The sequence below is a fragment of the Miniopterus schreibersii genome (assembly GCF_964146895.1).
Source record: "Miniopterus schreibersii genome assembly, chromosome: 13".
Taxonomy (NCBI): Eukaryota; Metazoa; Chordata; class Mammalia; order Chiroptera; family Miniopteridae; genus Miniopterus; species Miniopterus schreibersii.
In genome coordinates this window covers 51,986,685-52,008,960 of record NC_138113.1, presented here as the reverse complement: position 1 = coordinate 52,008,960, position 22,276 = coordinate 51,986,685, and the positions used below count along the sequence as shown (strand labels likewise).

At 36.0% G+C, this 22,276-nt stretch overlaps 1 protein-coding gene across 3 annotated transcripts in view; it reads left to right on the top strand.

Moving 5' to 3' along the window:
• Positions 1–22,276, top strand: part of ANAPC1 (anaphase promoting complex subunit 1) — an 87,728-nt gene that overhangs the window by 45,834 nt on the left and 19,618 nt on the right. For all 3 annotated transcript variants that reach the window (XM_081156155.1, XM_081156156.1, XM_081156157.1), the window contains 12 exons: positions 1,102–1,316; positions 4,995–5,113; positions 8,140–8,411; positions 10,465–10,699; positions 12,869–12,960; positions 14,247–14,381; positions 14,526–14,608; positions 15,760–15,838; positions 16,542–16,616; positions 21,335–21,411; positions 21,945–22,035; positions 22,133–22,186. In XM_081156155.1, coding sequence (XP_081012281.1) covers positions 1,102–1,316; positions 4,995–5,113; positions 8,140–8,411; positions 10,465–10,699; positions 12,869–12,960; positions 14,247–14,381; positions 14,526–14,608; positions 15,760–15,838; positions 16,542–16,616; positions 21,335–21,411; positions 21,945–22,035; positions 22,133–22,186 — 1,527 coding nt within the window. The remainder of the gene's footprint in view (positions 1–1,101; positions 1,317–4,994; positions 5,114–8,139; positions 8,412–10,464; positions 10,700–12,868; positions 12,961–14,246; positions 14,382–14,525; positions 14,609–15,759; positions 15,839–16,541; positions 16,617–21,334; positions 21,412–21,944; positions 22,036–22,132; positions 22,187–22,276) is intronic.

Below are 22,276 nucleotides of genomic sequence, written 5' to 3'. Positions count from 1 at the left end.
TGAACCACCCCCTACTAGCCTTAAAGGAATCACTTCAGGTGCCGTTCCTGGGGTGTCTTTCAGGAAGTCAGCATCTTCCTTTTTCACTTATCACTGCCTTCGAAATGCTGTTACTGGCAAACTGCTTTTCCTTTATCTAAATAACAACAGTTGTTTTTTTACCTCTTCAGTTGCTGGTGATCACTTTTTTCCACACCCCTAGCAACATTAGCACTCTTGATGGCCTCTTTATGTTTTTCGAAGTTTAGGGGTAAACTGACTTGCACTCTGTCCGTTGTTTGTGGCCTGAGAGATGCTTTTTGTCATGCTGATGTATCAGTGTGAAAGGATTGTCAAGTCAAGAACTGAAGCTTTTTCAACAACCGAGACATTTTTTTTGTGAACAGCTTGGTCCAGAACTGAATTTTCGAGAAGGGAGGTGTTTGAGAACCAAGGTTTGACTGTACTTGGACTTGGAAGGCTCATGTTAAAGCACACACTGAGCTTATGAGAACAGAATGGTAATCAAGAAATGAACCCTTTTCATTTGTTACATTCAGTCCCTTCCCTTTTAAGAAATTTTTATTTGGAACATACTTACAAACTAAAGTGAAAACCAGCCATAATCCATTATATGTAAAGCACAAAAGGAAGAAAGTATTGTTCAGCTTCCTCCAGCCCTTGGTGAATATTCCTCATGTTTTTCTTTTCTGCTTATGTTAATCAAAGATAATATTTAAATTAGTGTGGGTTCTTAAATAATAATTGTGTGTGTGTGTGTGTGTGATATTCCACTTAAGGTAATGTTTTCTTTTCAGGATGTTTAAGATATAGTTAGATTTTTACAATTTACTCAGACCCTTTCTTTCAAAGGAATCCTCCTCCTGACTCTTGTTTCAAATTTAAACTTTTCCTCTTGACTCTATAAAGAATTTTTAAGTGGGCAGTCTAATTGTGCTCTAAAAGAGTTCTACCTTAGGGTCCTGGTACTCATTGGGAATCCAGGCCTGCCTGCAGTTTTTCTGTGTTGGTGGTCAGATATGTCATCCTGGACATGCTCATGTCAGCCAGTGCTTGTTGACTGGTTTGTAGATGGTCACTACAACCAAGTCTGTTACTTAGGTGCTCTCATCAGATGTTCCTTCAGGAACAGAGACTGAGGAGGAAGATGATGGGATGAACGACATGAATCAAGAAGTTATGTCACTCATATGGAGTGAAGATTTAAGGGTGCAGGACGTGCGGAGGCTTCTTCAAAGTGCGCATCCTGTCCGCGTCAATGTGGTGCAGTACCCAGAGCTCAGTGACCACGAGTTCATTGAGGAGAAGGAAAACAGGTAATGGGAAGCATGAGCTACCGCTCCTTAGAGGTGGCTTTTTTAATGCTAAAACCCGGAAAAGATGAAAGTACCTTGTATTTTAAATGTTTACCCAAACTTAATAACCTGTACATTTTCAAAATATTTTGGCATTTAATGACATAAGTGTTCTATTTCAGACCCTCTCTTTTTAAAAATAATTAAAAATATATATATATCTTTATTGATTTCAGAGAGAGGAAGGGAGAGGAGAGAGAGATATAGAAATATCAATGATGAGAGAGTCATTGATTGTCTGCCTCTTGCACGCCCCACAATGGGGATGGTGTCTGCAACCCGGGCATTTGTCCTGACCAGGAATCGAACTTCAATCTCCTGGATCCTAAGTTGATGCTCAACTGCTGAAGCCATGCTGGCCTAGCCAGACCCTCTCTTGAAATACAGCTGTCTGCTATTTAGAAAAGGTGAATCTAAAACCATTCTGATCTTAGTTACCTTAAGAATTTATAAAGGAAAACACTGAACTCATTCTTGGGTGTCTTGATAAGGAAAATATTTTGAATTTTTTTTGGTATTCTTTTGTTTTTAGTGTAGTTTAAACTTATACCAGTGTTTTTTTCTTGCTCCCGTTAGAAACTTTAATGGTGATAGGTAATACTGTATAAGCCTTCTCTTTTGCCACTCTCTGAAACTTACGCTCTTTATTACATCACTAATACTCATTTATCCCTTCATAAACTGTAAGATTCAGTAGTAATCAGTGCACATTCCAGAGTTGTTGCCTTGGGACAGTTCAACTTAATTTTTTTTTCAATTACCGTAGACATTCAGTATTATTTTATATTAGTTTCAAATATATGCATAGTGGTTAGACATCTACATAATATACAAAGTGATCCCCTCAATAATTCAACCACCTACCTGGAATTATTACAATATTATTGACTATATTTCCCATGCTGTACTTTACATCCCTGTGACCATTTTGTAACTACCAATTTGCACTTCTTAATCCCTTCACCTTTTCTACCCACCCTCTTCTCTGGCAGCCATCAATTTGTTTTCTGTATCTATGAGTCTGTTTCTGTTTTGCTTGTTTGTTTATTTTGTTCTTTAGATTCCACATATAAGTGAAATTATCTGGTATTTGTCTTTCTCTGACATATTTCACTTAGCATAATACCCTCTAGGCCCATCCATCTTGTCACAGATGGCAAGATTTCATTCTTTTTTATGGCTGAGTAATATTCCATTGTGTAAAGATGTACTACATCTTTAATCATCCATTGATATGCACTTGGGTTACTTCCATATCTTGGCTATTGTAAATAACGCTGCAGTGAACATTGGGGTGCCTATATCTTTTTGAATTAGTGTTTTAGATTTCTTTGGATATATACCCAGATGTGGAATTGCTGAGTCATAAGATAGTTCTGTTAATTTTTTGAGGAAGCTTCATATTGTTTTCCACGGTGGCTCCACCAGTCTGCATTCTCACCAGCAGTGCATGAGGGTTCCCTTTTCTCTACATCTTCACCAACATTTGTTTGTTGATTTTTTGATGATAGCTGTTCTGACACGTGTGAGGTGATATCTCATTGTGGTTTTAATGTGCATTTCTCTGACGATTAGTGACATTGAGCATCTTTTCATAGATCTATTCACCATCTGTATATCCTCTTTGAAGAAGTGTCTATTCAGGTCCTCTGCCCATTTTTTAATTGGATTGTTTGGGGTTTTTTGGTGTTGAGTTATTTGAATTCTTTGTAAATTTTGGAATTAACCCCTCATCACATGTATCATTGGCAAATATCTTCTTCCATTCAGTAGGTTCTTCTTGTTTTGTTGATAGCTCAATTTAGATTTTAAAATTCTCTCCAGTCCCTTTATCTGCCTGGTCTCTATCTACCTGTCATCTCTGCCACTGTTTTCTCCTTTCTTTACTTATTGTGTTACTTACAACTTCTAGGGAAGGACCATTGGACCATCCACTCTTAACCTCAGGCTGTCAAAGGTCTAAGTCAGTCATACTCTCCCTATCTCTGTTTCTTCCCCACATGGACCCAGCTATTAGTCACTGTAAATGAGGAAATGGAATGACAGAGAGAGAGCATAGTTTATAGCATGGGCTCTGAGCTATGCTTGGCCAGTATCTGCTGGGTGACTTTGGATAAATTACTTAACCTCTTGGCTTCCTCAGTTGCTGCCTCTATAAGAAGAGGCATGATTGTACCATTCACACCTCACAAGGTGGTTCTGTGTAGCAGGTGAGTTATTTCTTCATAATGCTGGGAACACTGACCAGAACATAGTAAAGCTCAATGCAGTGAGTCATTATGAACAAGAGTTCATTCCATGAAGCTAATTTTTCTTTTTTACCTTTTACTATCTCTGAAATCAGAATGTCTTTCAGTCAGTAGGTGTTATAGTTTAAGTGGCCATGTTCTTTCTTTCCTTGTACATCATGAAATAGTGATGCATCTTGTAATCAGTGGCATCATAAATGGAAGGAATATAGTATTGTTTTTATTATGATAATGTTTTGGATTATATGTAAGATTTCTGCTAAAGAAATGTTATGTGACGTTGCCTTTTGGCCTTGAATTTCCATGATTCTAAATTAATGTGAGGCAGTGTTCCCAAAGAATCTTAGGACAGCAAAATTTTCCTCGCCAGTGAACTAGAAAGCAGCTATGAGTGTGTGTATAGTAAGGGAGAGAGCATGCTTGTGAATAACTTTATCTGCAGAGAAAATGTTAGCCTCTGGAGAGATATTTCTGTGTCTTCAGATATAACTTGTGTTAAGTGTTTCCTGGTTATAATGCCCCTGCTTTCACAATATGTTTGATTTTGTTTTAAGGTGCTCTACAGAATGTGATTTACTTTAATATAGAAACAAGTAGCTCATAGAAGCCATTTGAACCTTGAACATCACTGATACATAGTGTTATCTATCGTTCCTGTAATATGAGGGAAACTTACTCTATGTTTTCCTTGGAGGTGCCATGAAGTCCACTGACCTTCACTGTAGGGCGTTCCTTTCCTTCCTTGAGTACAGGCCACAGAGATGGCATTTCTGAGTCTCTGTTTTCAAAAAGGATGGGCGGAGGAATCCAGATGTATTGAGGGCAGCTAGACTGAAAATAACACAGTGAAACCCAGAGTATAATATTTTCCTATGAAAGGGTTAGCAACAGTTAGAGTAGAACTTTAGGTTTCTCTTTTTGGATACTTGGGGAGGATTGGCTTGGTTTATAGACCAGTTGGGTTTTGTTTTTTTTAATCCTTGCCTGAGGACATGCTTAGGGAGAGAGCGAGAGAGAGAGAGCACAATCGAGCGCGAGTGAGTGGCAGGTAGAGAAAGAGAGGCAGACAGACAGACACAACCTTCTGGTGCATAGGATGACAATTTACCAACTGAGCCACTCCAGCAGGGCTGTACTAGCTGGTTTTCATTCAAAGCAAATATGGAACAAACTAAAGGAATTGGGTCTCCCCTTAGACTTTCTAAGGGGGGCAAGAGTATTAAAGTGAGAATGACCGTGTTTGGATGTTTCAGCCACATCTTTGTATGGATTTTCTGGATATGACTTCATCTTACACAGTGCGCCTTCTTTTGAAATACTTGCCTACAGATTGCGTTCCAATTTTTTTGCTTAAGACTTTTTCACATGTTGGTTTTAATTTTTATTACAGATTGCTCCAGTTGTGCCAGCGAACTATGGCACTTCCGGTAGGACGAGGGATGTTTACCTTATTTTCATACCATCCTGTTCCAACAGAACCATTGCCTATTCCTAAGTTGAATTTGACTGGTACGTTATATTCTGGGCTCAACGAGAAAGGAAATGATATGCCTGGTGGTCTTACATATTATTAATAGCTGCTCTAGTGGTTATTGCTGCCCAAATAGCAAATCAGACTAAACATTGAGGGAAGTAGAATGTAGCTCATTACTGAGTTTTGCTTTTAATGAGACCTTTCTGTATCTTGAAATACAGAAAGGGACTTGAGAAAGTTTAGAAAGATACTATGGATAATGGTAACATTGTTGAACTTTAAATAGTCTTAAAGTATAAATGTAAAAGTATTTAGTCTTAAAATGTCTTATGTCTTATTATGAATAAATGATCCTTGTACAAAAACAAGAAAATATACTTAACTTATAGTAGTCCCACTTGCTAGAGTTCACTAGTGTAAACATTTTGTTGTATACGTTTCCCAATTTTATTTCTCCACTTCATAATTTTATATTTGTAGTTTTAAATCTATTTTAGAAATTATTTAAAAAATTTATTGTATAGTGAGCATCCTTCTTTATCTAGCATATCTGTGTATACAATTGTGTTTATATATGTATGTAGGTATTGTATAATCTATTTTTAGTCAACTTCATTTTCATTTTTCTAGAGTATTTCATTTAATGGAATATATAAACAGCCTGGAATTATAGGAAATTATTAATTTTTGCTATTATAAATATATATTGGGGTGTATTTATTTTACTTATTTAGAAATTGCTTAGAAGTAGAACTCCTAGGACATCAAGATTTTAAGGCTCTAATGCAGCAGATTGTCACATGGCCTTTCTGATTGGATGCATGAGCTTTTACTTCTGCCAGATATGAGAGTGCTCCTTCCCCAGTGTTACTGATTATAATGGGTGTTATAGTGCCCATTCACCTGATACTAGTTTGAGTGTGTTCTACAGGTGACAGTCATGTTCAGTCAAAATTGTCATTGAAAATCCTTTAAAGTGTAGTGCATGTGGTTTTATAAGACCTATATAAAAATGGATATTTCAAGTTACATAATTTTAAAATACAGCCCCCCCCCCCTCAGATTTGTAAGGAACTGTGCTTTCAGCAGTGTACAGAAAATGAGACCACTCTCATCTCCAGTATCACACCTAGTCCGGAGCCATCATCTCATTGACAGGCACAGCAAGCAGAGTGACCGTCACTATTTTAACTGTTCTCTTTCTGAGATAAAACAACCATGGCAAAATCTGAACAATTGTGAATCTCGATGGAGGGCATAGTATGTAGGTGTTTATTTTATTAGCCTTTCACCTGTTTAGAGATTTTCATAGAAAAAGCTTGGATTAGAAAAGGATCTCAGGCAAAATTGGCAAATGCTAATGTTAAAATGTAAGTCTGGGTGGCGATACTTGGGTGAGTGTTAAATACATGAATCATTGTCTTCTTTTAAAAAAAATAAATTTAGTTAAATTTGCATGATTTAAAATGTGTTTATGACATTAATCCAAAATTTAATCTTTTAGCCATTTTGGTAGGCACTCCCTAAGGAAAAAAATATTTAATAATAATTTAGGAAAAAAAATTTTTTTAAATAGTCCATAAACTCTCACACTGATAGGCCTGTTGTACTTTTGTATATTGTTATTCTTATTGTAGAATATATTGAATTCTTACTCTTTTACCTTTTGTCTTTTATTTTGTGTGCAAATGTTATGTGTTATGTGTATGATGAGTCACTGTTTTGATAAGTTTACTTGTTTTTCGTTATTAATCTTTGCCTTTTTTTGAGAAAGTAAGAGTCTAACTCATGAACTTGTTACCCAATGTAGTGCTGTCATACACCAACATTTGAATTAGCTCTTAGGTATAAAAAGCGAATGGTAAATTCATACATTTTACTTTGTGCTTGTGTCTCTGTGTGTATATGTGTATGTGTATACATAAAATCCAAGTAAGACATTGTGCATCTATTTAAAATTTATTTCGCATAACTTTCAAAGCTCCTTTAAAACCATATTTTCAAACCTCTAGTGAACTGTGTAACTGTGCGATATTTGGAATATTTATTTTTAATATTCATGACTTGAGCTAAAAATATAAAAAGAGTTTAATATAGGGTAGATCAAAACCAGACTCGGGGAATTCAAAGAGGACATCATGACCGTTTAATTTACGTTGCTCTTAAATAATTGCACCACAGAATTAAGTTTAGTGCGTATTCTTATGGCTCACTGGGTAACTCAAGTGTATAAAAGGATGCTTTTTATAGCACTATGAATGAATTTGGTGATGTTAACAGTAGCATATAATTAGATATCTATATTATATATATATATATATAATCAGAGAGACATAGATAAGAGGTAAAGAGGATTTATAACTGTCCTCTCTTTTTAAAATGTCATTTTTCACTTAATGTCCTGAGAAAAATATGGTGTGGCATATTTAACATCAGCGTCACCAACCACATTTTGGAATGTATTGTTTATATAGTTTAACTGGAATACTTAGTCTTTATTTTATTTTATTATTTTTTAAAATATATCTTTATTGATTTCAGAGAGAGGAAGGGAGAGGGAGAGAGAGAGTTGAAACATCAATGATGAGAGAGTCGTCATTGATCGGCAGGCCCCTGACTGGGGATCAAGCCCGCAATCTGGGCATGTACCCTGACCCAGGAATCGAACCACGATCTCCTGGATCCTAGGTTGATGCTCAACCTCTGAGCCACGCCTGGCTGGGCTTCATTTTATCTTTTAATAAGCTTCCTGCTATTTGAAAGAAAGATTTTAAAGCAGTGAGCATCCTAATCAGATCTGTATAAGGTTAAATTGGTGTCATTTATCTTCTTAAAGCCCCATGCATTTTAGCAAAAAGGACACTGAATTATTTTAAGCACTTAAAGTTTTTCTACCTTATATCACATTTGATTCACATGTATAAAAGTTTCAGAACCCACAGTAACCTATTAAGGATTTCAAATGTAGAAAAAGCAATCTCTGTTCTCAAAAACCTAAATTTAACAATTTTGGTTTTGTAAATTTCTGTTCTCTCAGTTTTGAATTTGTTTGCCTGAATAGGGCGTGCCCCTCCTCGGAACACAACAGTAGACCTTAACAGTGGAAACATTGATGTGCCTCCCAACATGACAAGCTGGGCTAGTTTTCATAATGGTGTGGCTGCCGGCCTGAAGATAGCCCCGGCCTCTCAGATTGACTCAGCCTGGATTGTTTACAATAAGCCCAAGCATGCTGAACTAGCCAATGAGTATGCTGGCTTCCTCATGGCCCTGGGCCTGAATGGACACCTCACCAAGCTGGCCACTCTGAACATCCATGACTACCTGACCAAGGTGAGTGACTCATGCTCCCAGCTCCTGGGATTGTGCCTCACCTGGGCTACTGCGGTAGTTCCTAATTGTTCTATTTGCTCTTCCTTCTTTATTCTTATTTCTCTAAATCCATTCTTCTGTTAGCAGGCAGAGTAATCTTTCTAAAGTGTAAATTGGAATATATCACTTCCCTGGTTAAAACTGTGTAGTGGTCTTCCATTGCTCTGAATGTACATTTAAGAGCCTAAGTGGTCCTACTCATTTCTCCAGCCTTACTTTGTATACCCCTCTTCCCCTTGCTCCCCACACTCCTATAATGGGGGCTGGCCATTTTAGCTCCTTGGCATAAACTCTTCCTCTTGGCATAAACTCTCTCACTTTTATGCCATAAAAATTCACCTATTTTAAGAATACAGTTCAGTGGTTTTTAGTATATTCACAGACTTGTGCATTCATTACCACTGATGATTTTAGAACATTTTTACCACCCTGTAAAGGCACCTCATACCCAGTAGCAGTTGCTCTCCATTCCTCTCTCCCTCTAGCCCCTGGCAACCACTGATCTGCTTTCTGTCTTTATGGACTTGCTGCTTCTGAATCGTTCATATACATGGAATCATACAGTATGTGGCCTTTTATGACTGGCTTCTTTCCCTTAGAATGTTTTCAAGGTTAGATCATGTTATTCCTTGTGTCAGCACTTCATTTCTTTTTATTGCTGAATAGAAACACTATTATATGGATATACTGTATTTTATTTATCTGTTCATCTGCTTTTTGGCTATTATGAATAATGTTGCTATAAACATGTACATGTCTTTGTGTGGACATATTGCTAGAAGTGGAATTGCTGCATCATATGGTAACTCTTCATTTAAATTTTTGGGGAACCACCAAACTGTTTTCCAGAGTGGCTGCACCATTATTTTACAGTTGCACCAGTAGTACTTAGGAGTTCTCATTTCTCCACATTCTTGCCAACGCTTGTTATTTATAATTATAGTCATCCTAGTAGGTGTAAAGTAATATCTTATTGTGGTTTTGGTTTGCATTTCCCTTATGGCTAATGATGTTGAGTATTTTTTCATGTGCATTCATAGGCTAATTATAAGTTTTCTTTGGAGAAATGTCTGTTAATATCCTTTGCTTATTTTTTTAACTGGATTATCTTATTGAGTTGTTTGTATATTCTGGATAGTAGTCCATTAACAGAAAGGATTTGCACACTTTCCTCCCATTCTTTTGGTTGTTTTTTCACTTTCTGATGGTGTCTTTGAAACATAGAAGTTTTTAATTTTGACGAAGTCCAGTTCACCTATTTTTTCTTTGGTTGCTATGCTTTCAGTGTCATATCCAAGTCATTGCCTAATCCAAGGTCACGAAGACTTACACCTATGTGTTTTAAGAGTTTTATAGTTTTAGCTCCTGCATTGAGTTCCATGGTTATTTGCAGTAATTCTGGTATGTAATCTAAGGAAGGGGTCCAACCTGATTCTTTGGCATGTGGCTCTCCAGTTATCACAGCACTGTGTTTTGAAAAGACTATTCTTTTCCCATTGGATTGTCTCAGCACCCTTGTCAATCGACCATCAATATGAGCGTTTATTTCTGGATCACCTCAGAGCCATTTACATGTTGCTCTCTCACCTGACATTCTCTCTTCCTTTTTAAAGTTGAGTGCCCCCATCTCTGCCATTGTCCTGGCTAATTTGTATTCATTCTTCAGGTCCTGTTGTGCATTTTACTTTTTTAGAGATTCCTAATAATTCCTCAGCCCCTCCTAATCTAAATTAGGCCCCTTTAAAATACTCTTTCATATTACTTTCTACTTTATGAATGCATTACTTTTTAATAATATTGTTGTATGTTTTTAGTTTAACACTTTTTTCCCCATTAGGGCACTAGCTTCATGAGGACAAGGTCTGTGTCTGTAGTTTGCCATGGCGTTCTTGGTACCTCTCACTGTGCCTGTCACATTAAAGTACTTGTTGAAAGTACTGGCAGGCAGTATTTTATTTAAAATTTCATATCTGCTTTGGTAGTGACTTAAGTTTCTGTCTCCTTTCTATCTTAGGGTCATGAAATGACAAGCATTGGACTACTCCTTGGTGTTTCTGCTGCTAAGCTGGGCACCATGGATATGTCCATTACGCGGCTGCTTAGCATCCACATTCCTGCTCTCTTACCCCCAACGTCCACGGAGCTTGATGTTCCCCACAACGTCCAGGTGGCTGCAGTGGTCGGCATTGGCCTCGTATATCAAGGGACAGCTCACAGGCATACTGCAGAAGTCCTGCTGGCTGAAATAGGTATGGCATCAAAAGTGCTGTGTCTTCATTAGCATACGTTTCCCACTCCATAGGAACCAAAGTAAGAATGGTAGTAAAATTATTAAGATTAAGGAAAAAATAATAGCTGATGTATCTTACTAATTAAAAGGCCATACAAGTAATGCTTTCCAAGGCTGGTTTTACTGTGCAGGTTATTAGTCTGCATTTTTATTTGACCAGCTCACTATTGAGCTCCAGTGACCTCATCGATGAGGGTGGCCTATGGTCTCAATCACATGTGAGCCTGCTTTTATCCTGCCAGGTCTCTGCCAGGCAATTCTAGCAGTGATTTGCACTTAAAACTCAGAGTTAATTACTTTGGTCCCCAAAAAACAAGTGTTTATGCTGTTGGACAAAAACACTTCTAAGAGAATGGAAGTGATAGACTCCTGCGTTCCTCCTTTACATGCTGGTGGGTATGTTGGTGATGAAATGCATTTCCTGCATTGTATTTTTCTGACCAGTGGAAATGCTACTGGCATTGTTAGTATGGGCAGTATTTTACATGTGTACTTACATATCTCGTTCTATCCTATTCAGGATCTTTTCTACAGATATTTGAGGGTATATTGTTGCAGATACTTCATTCTCTAGAATGATTATAGCAGTCAGCTGTTGCCACAGTACTGCTATGTAACAAATAGCCCCACAGTTGGCCTGTGCATCTCTGCTTCTGGCTGCTCATCTGTGGGGCTGCTTGCTCTGGCTCTGCTCCAGGTCCCTTATTCTGGGGCCCAGGTGGGAGGGTATGCTGCTTTCATGGTGATGACAGAAGGCAGGGGAGAACCAAACGATGGGAGCACAGTTCAGGCATTGGCTTAATACTGTACCAGCTGAGACCCCAGGCCAAAGCCAGTCACATATCTACTGTGAGACTCTGTCAAGAGTGTGGTCATGTATGTACTGTCACTGTAGGGCCATGAAATATTGGAACAAACAATTTAGTCTGCTACAGTGATGAAATAAATTATTCTCAAAACTGAAATTTTCCTGTTACCAAAATATATAGCAGCATAAGTTAGTCTGAGAAACACTGTTTAGAAGATACTTCAGACTGGCTTTGAAAAGCTTGTTCCACCTACAAGGTAATTTAACATTTTTTGCCTATTTTTTAATGGTATCTGATAACACCGTAGTATATCACACAGCCATGGCACACTCTTTCATGTTGTAAATAGAGGATTTCATCTGGATTCTTACGCATATGCTCTTTTATATAATTCTATACTGTTGTATATAATTTCATACTGTTGAATGTACATACTGTTTATATTGCCCTTTTCATATATTATTGTCATAAATGTTTTCCAAAATTAGCATTTTATATTGTTTAATATCATTGAGTTGGTATTCTATAAATTACCTAATTATTTTCTTATTTTCAGGTCTTTCAGTTTGTTTCTAATTCTTTGCTATTATGCATAAACATTATGCTGATTACTTTTGTGTAACTTTTCTTTTTTTAAATTGCATTCTTTTCATGAAGGTAAAATCCCAGGAATGTGAACTTTTTGGAGGGCGAGGTCTTTATATATAATACATTTTGCTGCCTTAAAGGGTAGAGTTAGTGTTATGTGGTACTTTTTAAAAAAAGTATAAATTTTGCACCTAGCCAAGCTTTTAGGGTCAATACACAGAAATTCTACCATAATAGAGCCAGATCAGTATTATATAGGTTCAAAATAAGTGTCTGGGAACAAAATATTTAATGTGTTTAAAAACTTGTAGGAAATGTTCATTCTGTCCATTATCAGTATTTGAACATGTTTTCACCACATCAGATGAATGGGTTTGAAAATAATAAAGCAAAAACAAAATGTAAGAGATTAAAAATTGACACTCTTTTTGAGCATGCCTCCCTTAAAAATTTTTTTTTCTATTTGTAATTTTTAAAAATCAAACCTAAAGTTTCACAGTGTTTTAAAGTTACTGCTTTCAAATTAGAAAATTAAAAGAATCATTTTGTAGTTTATTTTGTAGTAAACTGACAGTTGTGGGCATCATTTGTGATAATGTCATGTCTTTCTGAGTGGGGTTATATTGAATCCACAGTTCTTATGTAACTTACTAGAAAGTTAACTCTGAAACTCTATAATGAGTTAAGATTTTAAGAGACCAGCTTGAACCACATTATTTCCTATTTCACAGGACGGCCCCCTGGTCCTGAAATGGAATACTGCACTGACAGAGAGTCCTACTCTTTAGCTGCGGGCTTGGCCCTGGGCATGGTCTGCTTGGGGGTAAGCTCAGTCTGTGCCTTCCAAGCTTTCAGTGATGACTTCATGTTGAGATGAATAATCTTGACACTTTACTCTGAATACTGCTCTGTGACTTGACTGAAACTGATTCTTAGCTCTTTCTTTTTTCTGGATGTTTTCAAAGTGTTAGATTTGAAAATGGAGAGAAATGGTAGCAAAGAGTGGGGCTTTAAGGTTTCTTTTTCATGGCTTACATAGAAGTATTCATGAATGAACTAAGGGAATTAGGTTTTAAGACATAAGATGAAGAAGTGACAGCGCAAACAAAACAGAAATAGTGGAAAATGTGTAAATGATGGAGAACTTTAAGAGTCTGTAGTAGTTGCTAGAGAGAACCATAGCCTTCTCGTGGCCCCCTGGTTGTTCACTAGGCCTGGCAGAATGTTGCTGCAGTAGTAGTTGCTTTGTGACAGAGTGCGGTACTATGTTGACCTATTTTAACCCCATCCGTGAGACATGGTCTATAGAATTATCAAAAGCATTTCACTCAGTGACTGTATCAGGAATGTGGGTTCCTTGAAGAACCACCAGTACATTGTTATACTGAAGCTAGATTATACAAAGCAAGTTGACTGTTAGGTGATTGACTCATCACATTTACACATGAACTAAAGAGGCAGATGATTCAATCGAAAAGCTTCACAATGGGAATTGGCACCTGAATTCTGGTCCCGACCAGAGTCCTGTCATTTAACTACAGTATTGTCTAGTGGTTAAGCACCTCCATAGATTGTGGGGCCAAACTGCCTTGTGTCATATCCATTCCTGCCGCTTGCCAGCTGTGTCACCTTGTGCTTCACTCTTTGTGCCTCACTTTCCTTGCCTATAAAACAGTAGCTATTTGATAGAATTGTTGTATTAAGTAAGTTAATCTATGTTAAACACACAGAATAGTACCTGGAGCAGAGTAACTCTTCAATAAGTTTTTATTATTATAGTTATTGTTACTTCAGTGGTCATAGGCACAATAATGAACCAGTTCAGATGTTCATGGTTCAGGTTTCCTTTCCATACTTAATATTTTCATTGTTAGTGCAGTGAACTGTATTTTGAAGCTTTTATGTATTTTGTGACATGAAAGTATTGAACATATAAATACTGTAATTTTAATGTGAATTTGAGCATTAACTCATGAATAATTGTTATTTTAATTGCATAAGAACTTATAATACCCTACTTTGAAGTTAGTTTATTCTTTTTCACGGGTATGTGTTATGGACCTTATTTCCTAAGATTTCCTTTCACATGTCTGTTATTTAATTTTTCAGCATGGCAGTAATTTGATAGGTATGTCTGACCTCAATGTGCCTGAGCAGCTTTATCAGTACATGGTTGGAGGTCATAGGCGTTTTCAAGCAGGAATGCACAGGGAGAAACATAAATCTCCAAGTTATCAAATCAAAGTAAGTCCAAATCAGAACAATAATATAAAAATAGTTTTTATACCAACCTTTATAAATATGTTAATTTTAAGTATAGGCTAATATTCAGAAGAATTTTATAATAATTCACAACTCTTTTACGTGAATAAACTTTTCTTTTGATAGGAAGGAGATACCATAAATGTGGATGTAACTTGTCCAGGTGCCACTCTTGCTTTGGCTATGATCTACTTAAAAACCAATAACAGGTACAGTATCTCTGACCCTACCTCTGGCCAGACAGTGTGGCTTCCTTTCTGAACTCAGTAGTAAAACTAAAGTATCTTAATGTGCTTATTTCCCATCTACTAGATCAACCTGATTTTAATTCTCTCAAATACTACAGATTATATAGATTTTTATCTAGAAATAATATGTTTTGCTATTTTAATGATTTTGACACTATAATTGTCCATTTTTATTCATTTCTGTTTTCTAGTTGACAATAAAAAAATGTCCAAACTACTTTTTATTAATTTTTCATGTTGTGAGGACTGGTGAAGGCAGAAATACTTAGCATTATTCTATTCTTTGTTCCTATTTATAAAAATGGTTTCTGCTTAGCTTAAGCTTTCCTAGTGACCACACCACCTACCTTCCCAATCCCCACTTGAAAATAGACTTTTGGCATTTATTGTTTTATGTTTTGCATAGGAATGTAAATTGGGTAGGAGATATTAAACCATGTTTAAGTCTTTTAATTTAAAAAATATCCTAAGATTAAAGAAATTTTGTGTGTTTGTGTGTTAATCCTCACCTGAGGATATTTTTTCTATTGATTTTTTTATTTTTATTTTTGGGGAGAGTGGAAGGGAGGGAGAGAGAGAGGGAGAGGGAGAGAGAAACATCAGTGTGAGAGAGACACATTGATTGGTTGCCTCCCACATGTGCCCGACAAGGGGCAGGGTTCCAACCTGCAACCCAGGTACATGCCCTTGACTGGGAATTGAACCCTTGACCCTTTTTTGTGTGGGCCAACTCTAAGCACTGAGCACACTGGCCAGGGCAAGATGTTTTTTAATGTTGTAAATTCTTCCTCTTAGAAAAAGTGAGTGTATGCAAAATTAAAGTGGGTAAGAACAGGCATTTGTTCATCTTCTGTTTGGATAAATGTGTATGTCAGTGCTTTCTTTGCACTGGAACAAGACAAAACGAAACACATCTGCCCTCATAGAGCTTATGTTATTGTAAGACATACACACATACACAGTAAATGTTATACTAGAGGACATAAAGTACTATATATGCAAAGAAACTAGCACAGTGGATGGAGTGGGGGTAAATGTGAAATCTGTCTTGGGCTTCTTGATTGTTTTGCCTCTTCTTGAGCAATGTGCTTGTGGATATTTTTCACTAACAGATCCATTGCCGATTGGCTTCGAGCTCCTGACACCATGTATTTGCTGGACTTTGTGAAACCGGAGTTTCTCTTGCTTAGGGTATGGTACTTGGCCCTTTTTCGTTTCTGTTAACATGAGGATTCTGTATGTGGTTCTCAGGTTTAGCTTGAAGATGTACGTGTTTCTCCAAGGGGACCTTTTACTATTAATCTATCACGTACATGCAATTGGTAGTGTTCTTTTGAAGTTTCCCACAGTTAGCTGTAGGAATGCTGGAAAGGCAGCCACATTGACATGTAATACTTGGAGTTGACATTTCAGCTTCTCACATTATTATTCAAAACTTCCTATCAAGCAACAAATGACTGGGGCTTCACTACTGCTTTCATTATTAGTAAGGGTACAAGGGTATAATTAATGACTGTAACTGTTTGACATAATTATCTGAATTATTCCCTCTATAATGTTTAAACTTGTCTATTTTTAGCCTATAAAAGCTTTGAAATTACATAGATGGCTATGCTTTTATTTTTTTCTTTTATGGAACAAGTTTTAAAATGTCCTCTCCTACTTCTCCAAATTTTGATGACTGTCAACCTAATTTTAGTTTTTTTGTGTTAAAATTGAAATCTTCAGTTTAGTTTAATGATTGCTTTAGGTTGATACTATATGCTTATTTTATTTTTGAAATTTACCATCATTTGGGAATTGATTCTAAATTATTCTATTTAACATTATCATTGTTATGAAATCTGTGAACTTTGCCTGCTGTAATTAATTTTATCTGTATTACATTTTAAAGACACTTGCTCGATGCCTGATTTTGTGGGATGATATTTTACCAAATTCCAAGTGGGTTGATAGCAATGTTCCTCAAGTAAGTACATATGATAAATATTATTATATCTTTAATGGCATAAAATTATGGTTTCTTGTGGGCTATTTCAAAAGCCTATAAAATACTTCTTCTTAGGAAGGCAATATTGATGATTATGGTATCTCTTGAAAACATAGGAACTTTCATTTTAAGATTGTGTGCTGATCATAGGTTAACCTCCCTTTCTGGCCTAGGATCCCAAGAAATTGTAGTTTAAAAAAATTAAATATACCAAAGCACTCTTAAAAAGTATTTTTGTCATTTTTATCCTAATTAGGCACACATCTAAGATGCTGTTTTACTTTGTGATGATTTAGATCTCTTTTATAATAACTAATCTTAATTAATTTATGGCATATTTATCCAATAAGCCAAATAGTTACAAATAATCAGACTTCATAAAAACTCCAAATCAAATATTATAAATAAATGTTGTCCTTTAATCAACAGTCCATGTCTGGTGGTTTCAGTTCCATTTTATTTATAAAATAAATCTATTTATCCTTGGGAATGCTTGAGAGTATTTCCTCTAATATTTGAATAAGAAAAAGTTCAAAATAAAGGTTGAAAGGACTTTATACAAACATCCATATTACCAGTTAGGTTCTACAGTTAGTATTTTACTGTGTAAACTTGTTTAACTACATATCCATTTTTCTCTAGTCCATTTTTTAATATATTTCAGTTAGTTGCAGACAGTACTGTACTTCCCCCTAAATATTTTAACATGTGTATCAATAACTAGAAGTCAGTATTTATTTACATTCTTTCCCTTTTAAGATAAAATCTGTATGCATTGAAGTGCACTGATATTAAGTATACTATTTGATAAGATTTGATTAATGTATATGCTCGTGGAAACTAATCTCCTTCAAAATGACCAGAAGTTCCTTCCTTCCCCTACCCACTCAGTTTGTTCATTCCCCCCCTTCCTCAAGGCAACCAGTTTTCTGATGTTTTCCCAGAATAAATTAGTTTGCCTGATGTAGAACTTTATATTAATGGAATAACATGTAGTGTGAACCCTTTGTATAAGGCTTCTTTCGCTCAGCATGACTGTGAGATATTAATGGTTTGTCCTATTTATTGTTAAGTAGTACTCCATTGTATGAACTTAACACAGTTTCTTTTTCCATTCTCTTTTGTTTGATACCTGAGCTGGTTCCAGGTTTTAGCCATTATGAATCAAGCTACTATAAATATTCTTGTACAAATATTTTTGTGCACTTATGTTTTAATTTCTTTTGAATAAATATGTAAGGTGGGAATTACTGAGGCCTAGAGTAGATGATATATTTGGTTTTATAAAAACTGGTGAGTCTTTTCCTAGAGTTTGCACCATTTTACATTTTGGCCAGCAGTATTCAAAAATGCTGGCACTGCACATCTTGCCCATATTTGGTGTTAGTCTTTAATTTTAGTTATGCTGGTAAATATGTAATGATATTTAGTATGTAGTTTCCATTTGTATTTCTCTGACTTTTCATTTGCTAATTGTTCCTTCATATATCGTCTTGTGTGAAGCACCTGTTCCTATCTCTTGCCTGTTTTAAAGAAATTGTATTTTTGGTTTTTTTATTATTGAGTTGCTAGAATTTTTAATATATCCTGGAAGCCTATACTTACTTAGATAAATGTTTTGCAAATAGTTCTCCCAATGTGTAGTTTGCCTGTTCATTTTCTTAGTAATATTTTTGCTGAGCAGGAGATTTTCAAAGTATGATAATGACTAGTTTATCAGCTTTTTATTTTGTGGTTATTGTGTTTTGTGTCCTAAGAAAAAAACATTTGCCTAACTCCAGTCCTAGAGATATTCTCTTGTTCTTTTCTCTAAAAACTTTTGGTGTATAGTTATGGCTTCCATCTCAAAATAATTTTGTTTATAACATAAGGTAGGCATCGAGATTTTTTTTTTTTTAAATGTATCTTTATTGATTTCAGAGAGGAAGGGAGGGGGAGAGAGAGAGAAACATCAGTGATGAGAGTCATTGATTGGCTGCCTCTTGCACACCCCCTGCTGGGGATTGAGCTGGAAACCTGGGCATGTGCCCTGACCAGGAATCGAACTCGATCTGGATCATAGGTTGATGCTCAGCTGCTGAGCCACGCTGGCCAGGCAGAGGTTGTTTTTTGAAAGTATGAATATTGAGTTAAACAAACACAGTCTGTTGAAAACACCTTCTTTTCCCTGTTGAATTCCTGTGGCTCTCCTTTGTCAGGAGTCAGAGAAGCACATAAGTGTGGGTCCATTCCTATGCTCTGTATTCTGTTCCTTTAATCTGTTTGTCAGTCCTTTGTTGGCATTATACTCTTAATTACTGTAGCTTTATAGTAAGTCCTGAAGTCAAGGAGTGCGTGTCTGCCATTTTTTTTTCGTGATTTCTTTGAGTACTCTAGGTCCTTTGCATTTCCACGTAGAAGTTAGAATCAGCTCCTCAGTATCGATATAATTTGGTGGATAATTCAAATTGTGTTAAATCTATAGATAAGTGTATGGAGAATAGATAACTAAATATTGAGTCTTGTAGTCCAAGAATATAAAATCCATTTATTTAGCCCTTTTAAAATTTTTCTCAGAAAGGTAAGCGTCTTGAACAGTTTTTAATAATTTTGTTCCTAAGTATTTTATAGTCTTTTATTATACAGTAAGTGGAATTTTACTGTAGAATTTTGTTTTCTAATTGCTTTCTGCTATACAATTGATATAAAATATGAAATTAATATTTGTATGTCAACCTTTTAACCTGTGGCATTTACATGCATATATTAGTTAAATAAATAGTTTTAATAATAAATATTATGTTAGGTCTGTCTCATTGTCATTTTTTTCCAAAAAGACTCCATTCTGCCTGTCTGATGCAATGCCGTGCTGTACGTTGTTTAGGTATTCCCCCCCCCCCCCCCCGTGTGTGTGGGAATGATGAACTCTTTTCTGAATGTCTCTGTATCCTTATGCTATGAACTTCTCAAAGTCAGCTACTGTTTCTTTTCCATCTTTTTGTTTCTAGTAGCTAGTACCCAGTGGTAGAGTTTATTACTGTTACCTTGAAAGAGGACAGACTGGTAGAAATTCACCTGGCTAGTAAGGGGTGGGGTCATACTGAAGCTGTAGGACTTCAGATCTTGAGATTTTTGCCTTGGACAGAGGAGTTTGGTAGTCTTTTCTTATTTATTTCCTGTGTGCCCCAACTTGCCCTTGAAGAATTACATTTCTCCCTTTGATTACTCTCTTATATATTTGAATTTTTTTTTAACTTTAGGAGACCATAGAAAAGGTGACAAAGACCAGATTGAAGAGCCAGTTGTTTACAACTGAGGTGCTTAATGATGCTTTTAAATCGTTTATGATCATTGTGGTGTTATGATAGGGTTGGTACAGTTCAATAATAATAATAATAATGATAATAGCTGACACTTATAAAGGACTTACTGAGTGCCAGGCATTGATTTTAAGAGCTTTTGAGTGGATTAAGTCTTCTAATTCTCACAGAACCTAGAAGGTAGGAACCCCTATTATGTTCACTTTACAGGGGAGGCATAGAGCAGTCAGGAAACTTGCCTCTGGTCACGGGCCTTGTGTGTGGCTCTGTGGGATTCAAACTAGGCCTTCAAGCTCCTTTTGAAGACAAAAAAAAAAAGAGCTTACAAATGCCTGCTCTCAAAATAGAAGCATTTCATTCCTGTATGATGTTATAGTTTAACACTTTAATTTAGGTGAATGTTATAACCCGAGGTTATCCATATATATATCACTCACTTTGGAGTTATATCAGTTTTTCAGAATGTCACTCAATTTCTGTGTAAGTAGCATTCAAAATTAAAAATAAAGACTTGAGAGGAAGAACAATGGGTAGTTACCAGTTTACATTACACAGCCAACATAATTGTGTACCTCATTGAGATTATCACAGAGAAAAGGTATTTGGAGTTTTTTGATTTGGTGATAGATAGTACATAAGAAGATTGTATCATAAATAACTTCTGAGTATTTACTGTTTTATTGTAGAAAGCACCCTGAAATGTTATTCTCCTGAGCAGTCTTCTAAAAAGAATGATAGGAATACATCTTCAGAGTTCCTCTGTTCTATGTACTTGCTTTCACATGTTTAGAAAACATACAGCCTTTTCTTTTTTATTTGTGTTTTTTAAGTGAAGCAGGTAAAATCTCTTCTTGGTTGTTAGAGCTAAATACTTTTTTTTTTTTTTAAAATAAATTCGTGTTCACTACCTGTACTAAAAGGAAAGGGATGTTTCTACACAGTAGTTGCAGATTAACACATTGACATTTCCGTTTAATGCTTACTTAGTGCTAGAAGCTCCCCATGACGAAGAAGCGCACATGTCTGAGTTGAGTTCTCTCCAAGCGCATTTTCCTCCTTCCTGCTGCTTTCTGGCATCACTGCCCCAACTCTCCTTTACAGCCATCATCTTTTCATTTCAGCTCAATGGTGTGAGATATTATTACTTTGCTATTGATTCAGAATATATACTTAAGTCCTCTAGAACAGGTTCATTCAGTTATTGTTCTCATTGGGCCATCTTAGATTTGAAATTGGGTTGCTTGGATGTGATTAAAATATAGGCCTTTGAATGAAATGGTTTGGCAAAGCTTGTTTTATATAACATGGCCATGATAAGCAGTATGTTATTTTTCAGATCATTAAATATTTGTAACTTGGATATTAATGTTCAGGTATTCTTGGTTTGTATCTTCACAGATTATAAGAGAAAATAGTATCTCTCTCAGTGAAATTGAATTGCCTTGCTCAGAGGATTTGAATCTGGAAACTTTGTCGTAAGTTATGAAATGTGGAATACAAATGAGCTATTCTAGCATCTGTCAGATAAATGATAGGAACGTACTCTGTAAGAGCAGTACTGCCCTTGACTTTTGAGTAATTCCGAATCCCTCTGTTTCTAACCATTGCTGATCAGATGTTCAGAGAGAGAATTTTTTTGTTTCCTTTTGTTTAGGTCTTTTATTTAGAGCTCTTGCCCTCAAAAACCAATATTGGAGATTTAACTTGATAAAATCCTCTTTTATACTTTCCATTAAAAAAAAATGGCAGTGTTTTTTAAAATTATCTTTTTTTGCTGCATGTGAAACATGCAGGCAGGAGGCGCACTTTATCAGGAGGGGCCACGTGGTGCTTCTGCTGAGAAAAGGGCACAGGAACCTGGGGATTGAGTAGAGGCACAACTGAGCATCCTCAGGATAATAGAAAGTGGTTTAGAGACAGGAATAGTTATTATTACACCAAGATAATACTAAAATGAATATTAAGGCAGGATACTGATCATAGTAAATTTCTTGTAATCTGTCTCTAGGCAAGCACATGTCTACATAATTGCAGGAGCCTGTTTGTCCCTGGGTTTTCGATTTGCTGGCTCAGAAAACTTATCAGCATTTAACTGTTTGGTAAGAAGTATCTTAGTTTATTTCCTTCTGTTTTCTTTTTTCAGAAAGCCTTAATATGCTTCCTCTTAACTTTAAATTTTTTCTCTTGTTTTTCCAGCATAAATTTGCAAAAGATTTTATGACTTATTTGTCTGCACCTAATGCTTCCGTGGTAAGTCTTTATATGATGAATCTCCTTGGGAATAAAATTAAACTTGAAGGAGATTCACTAATAATTCAGTTACTTATATGTTGTTAATCT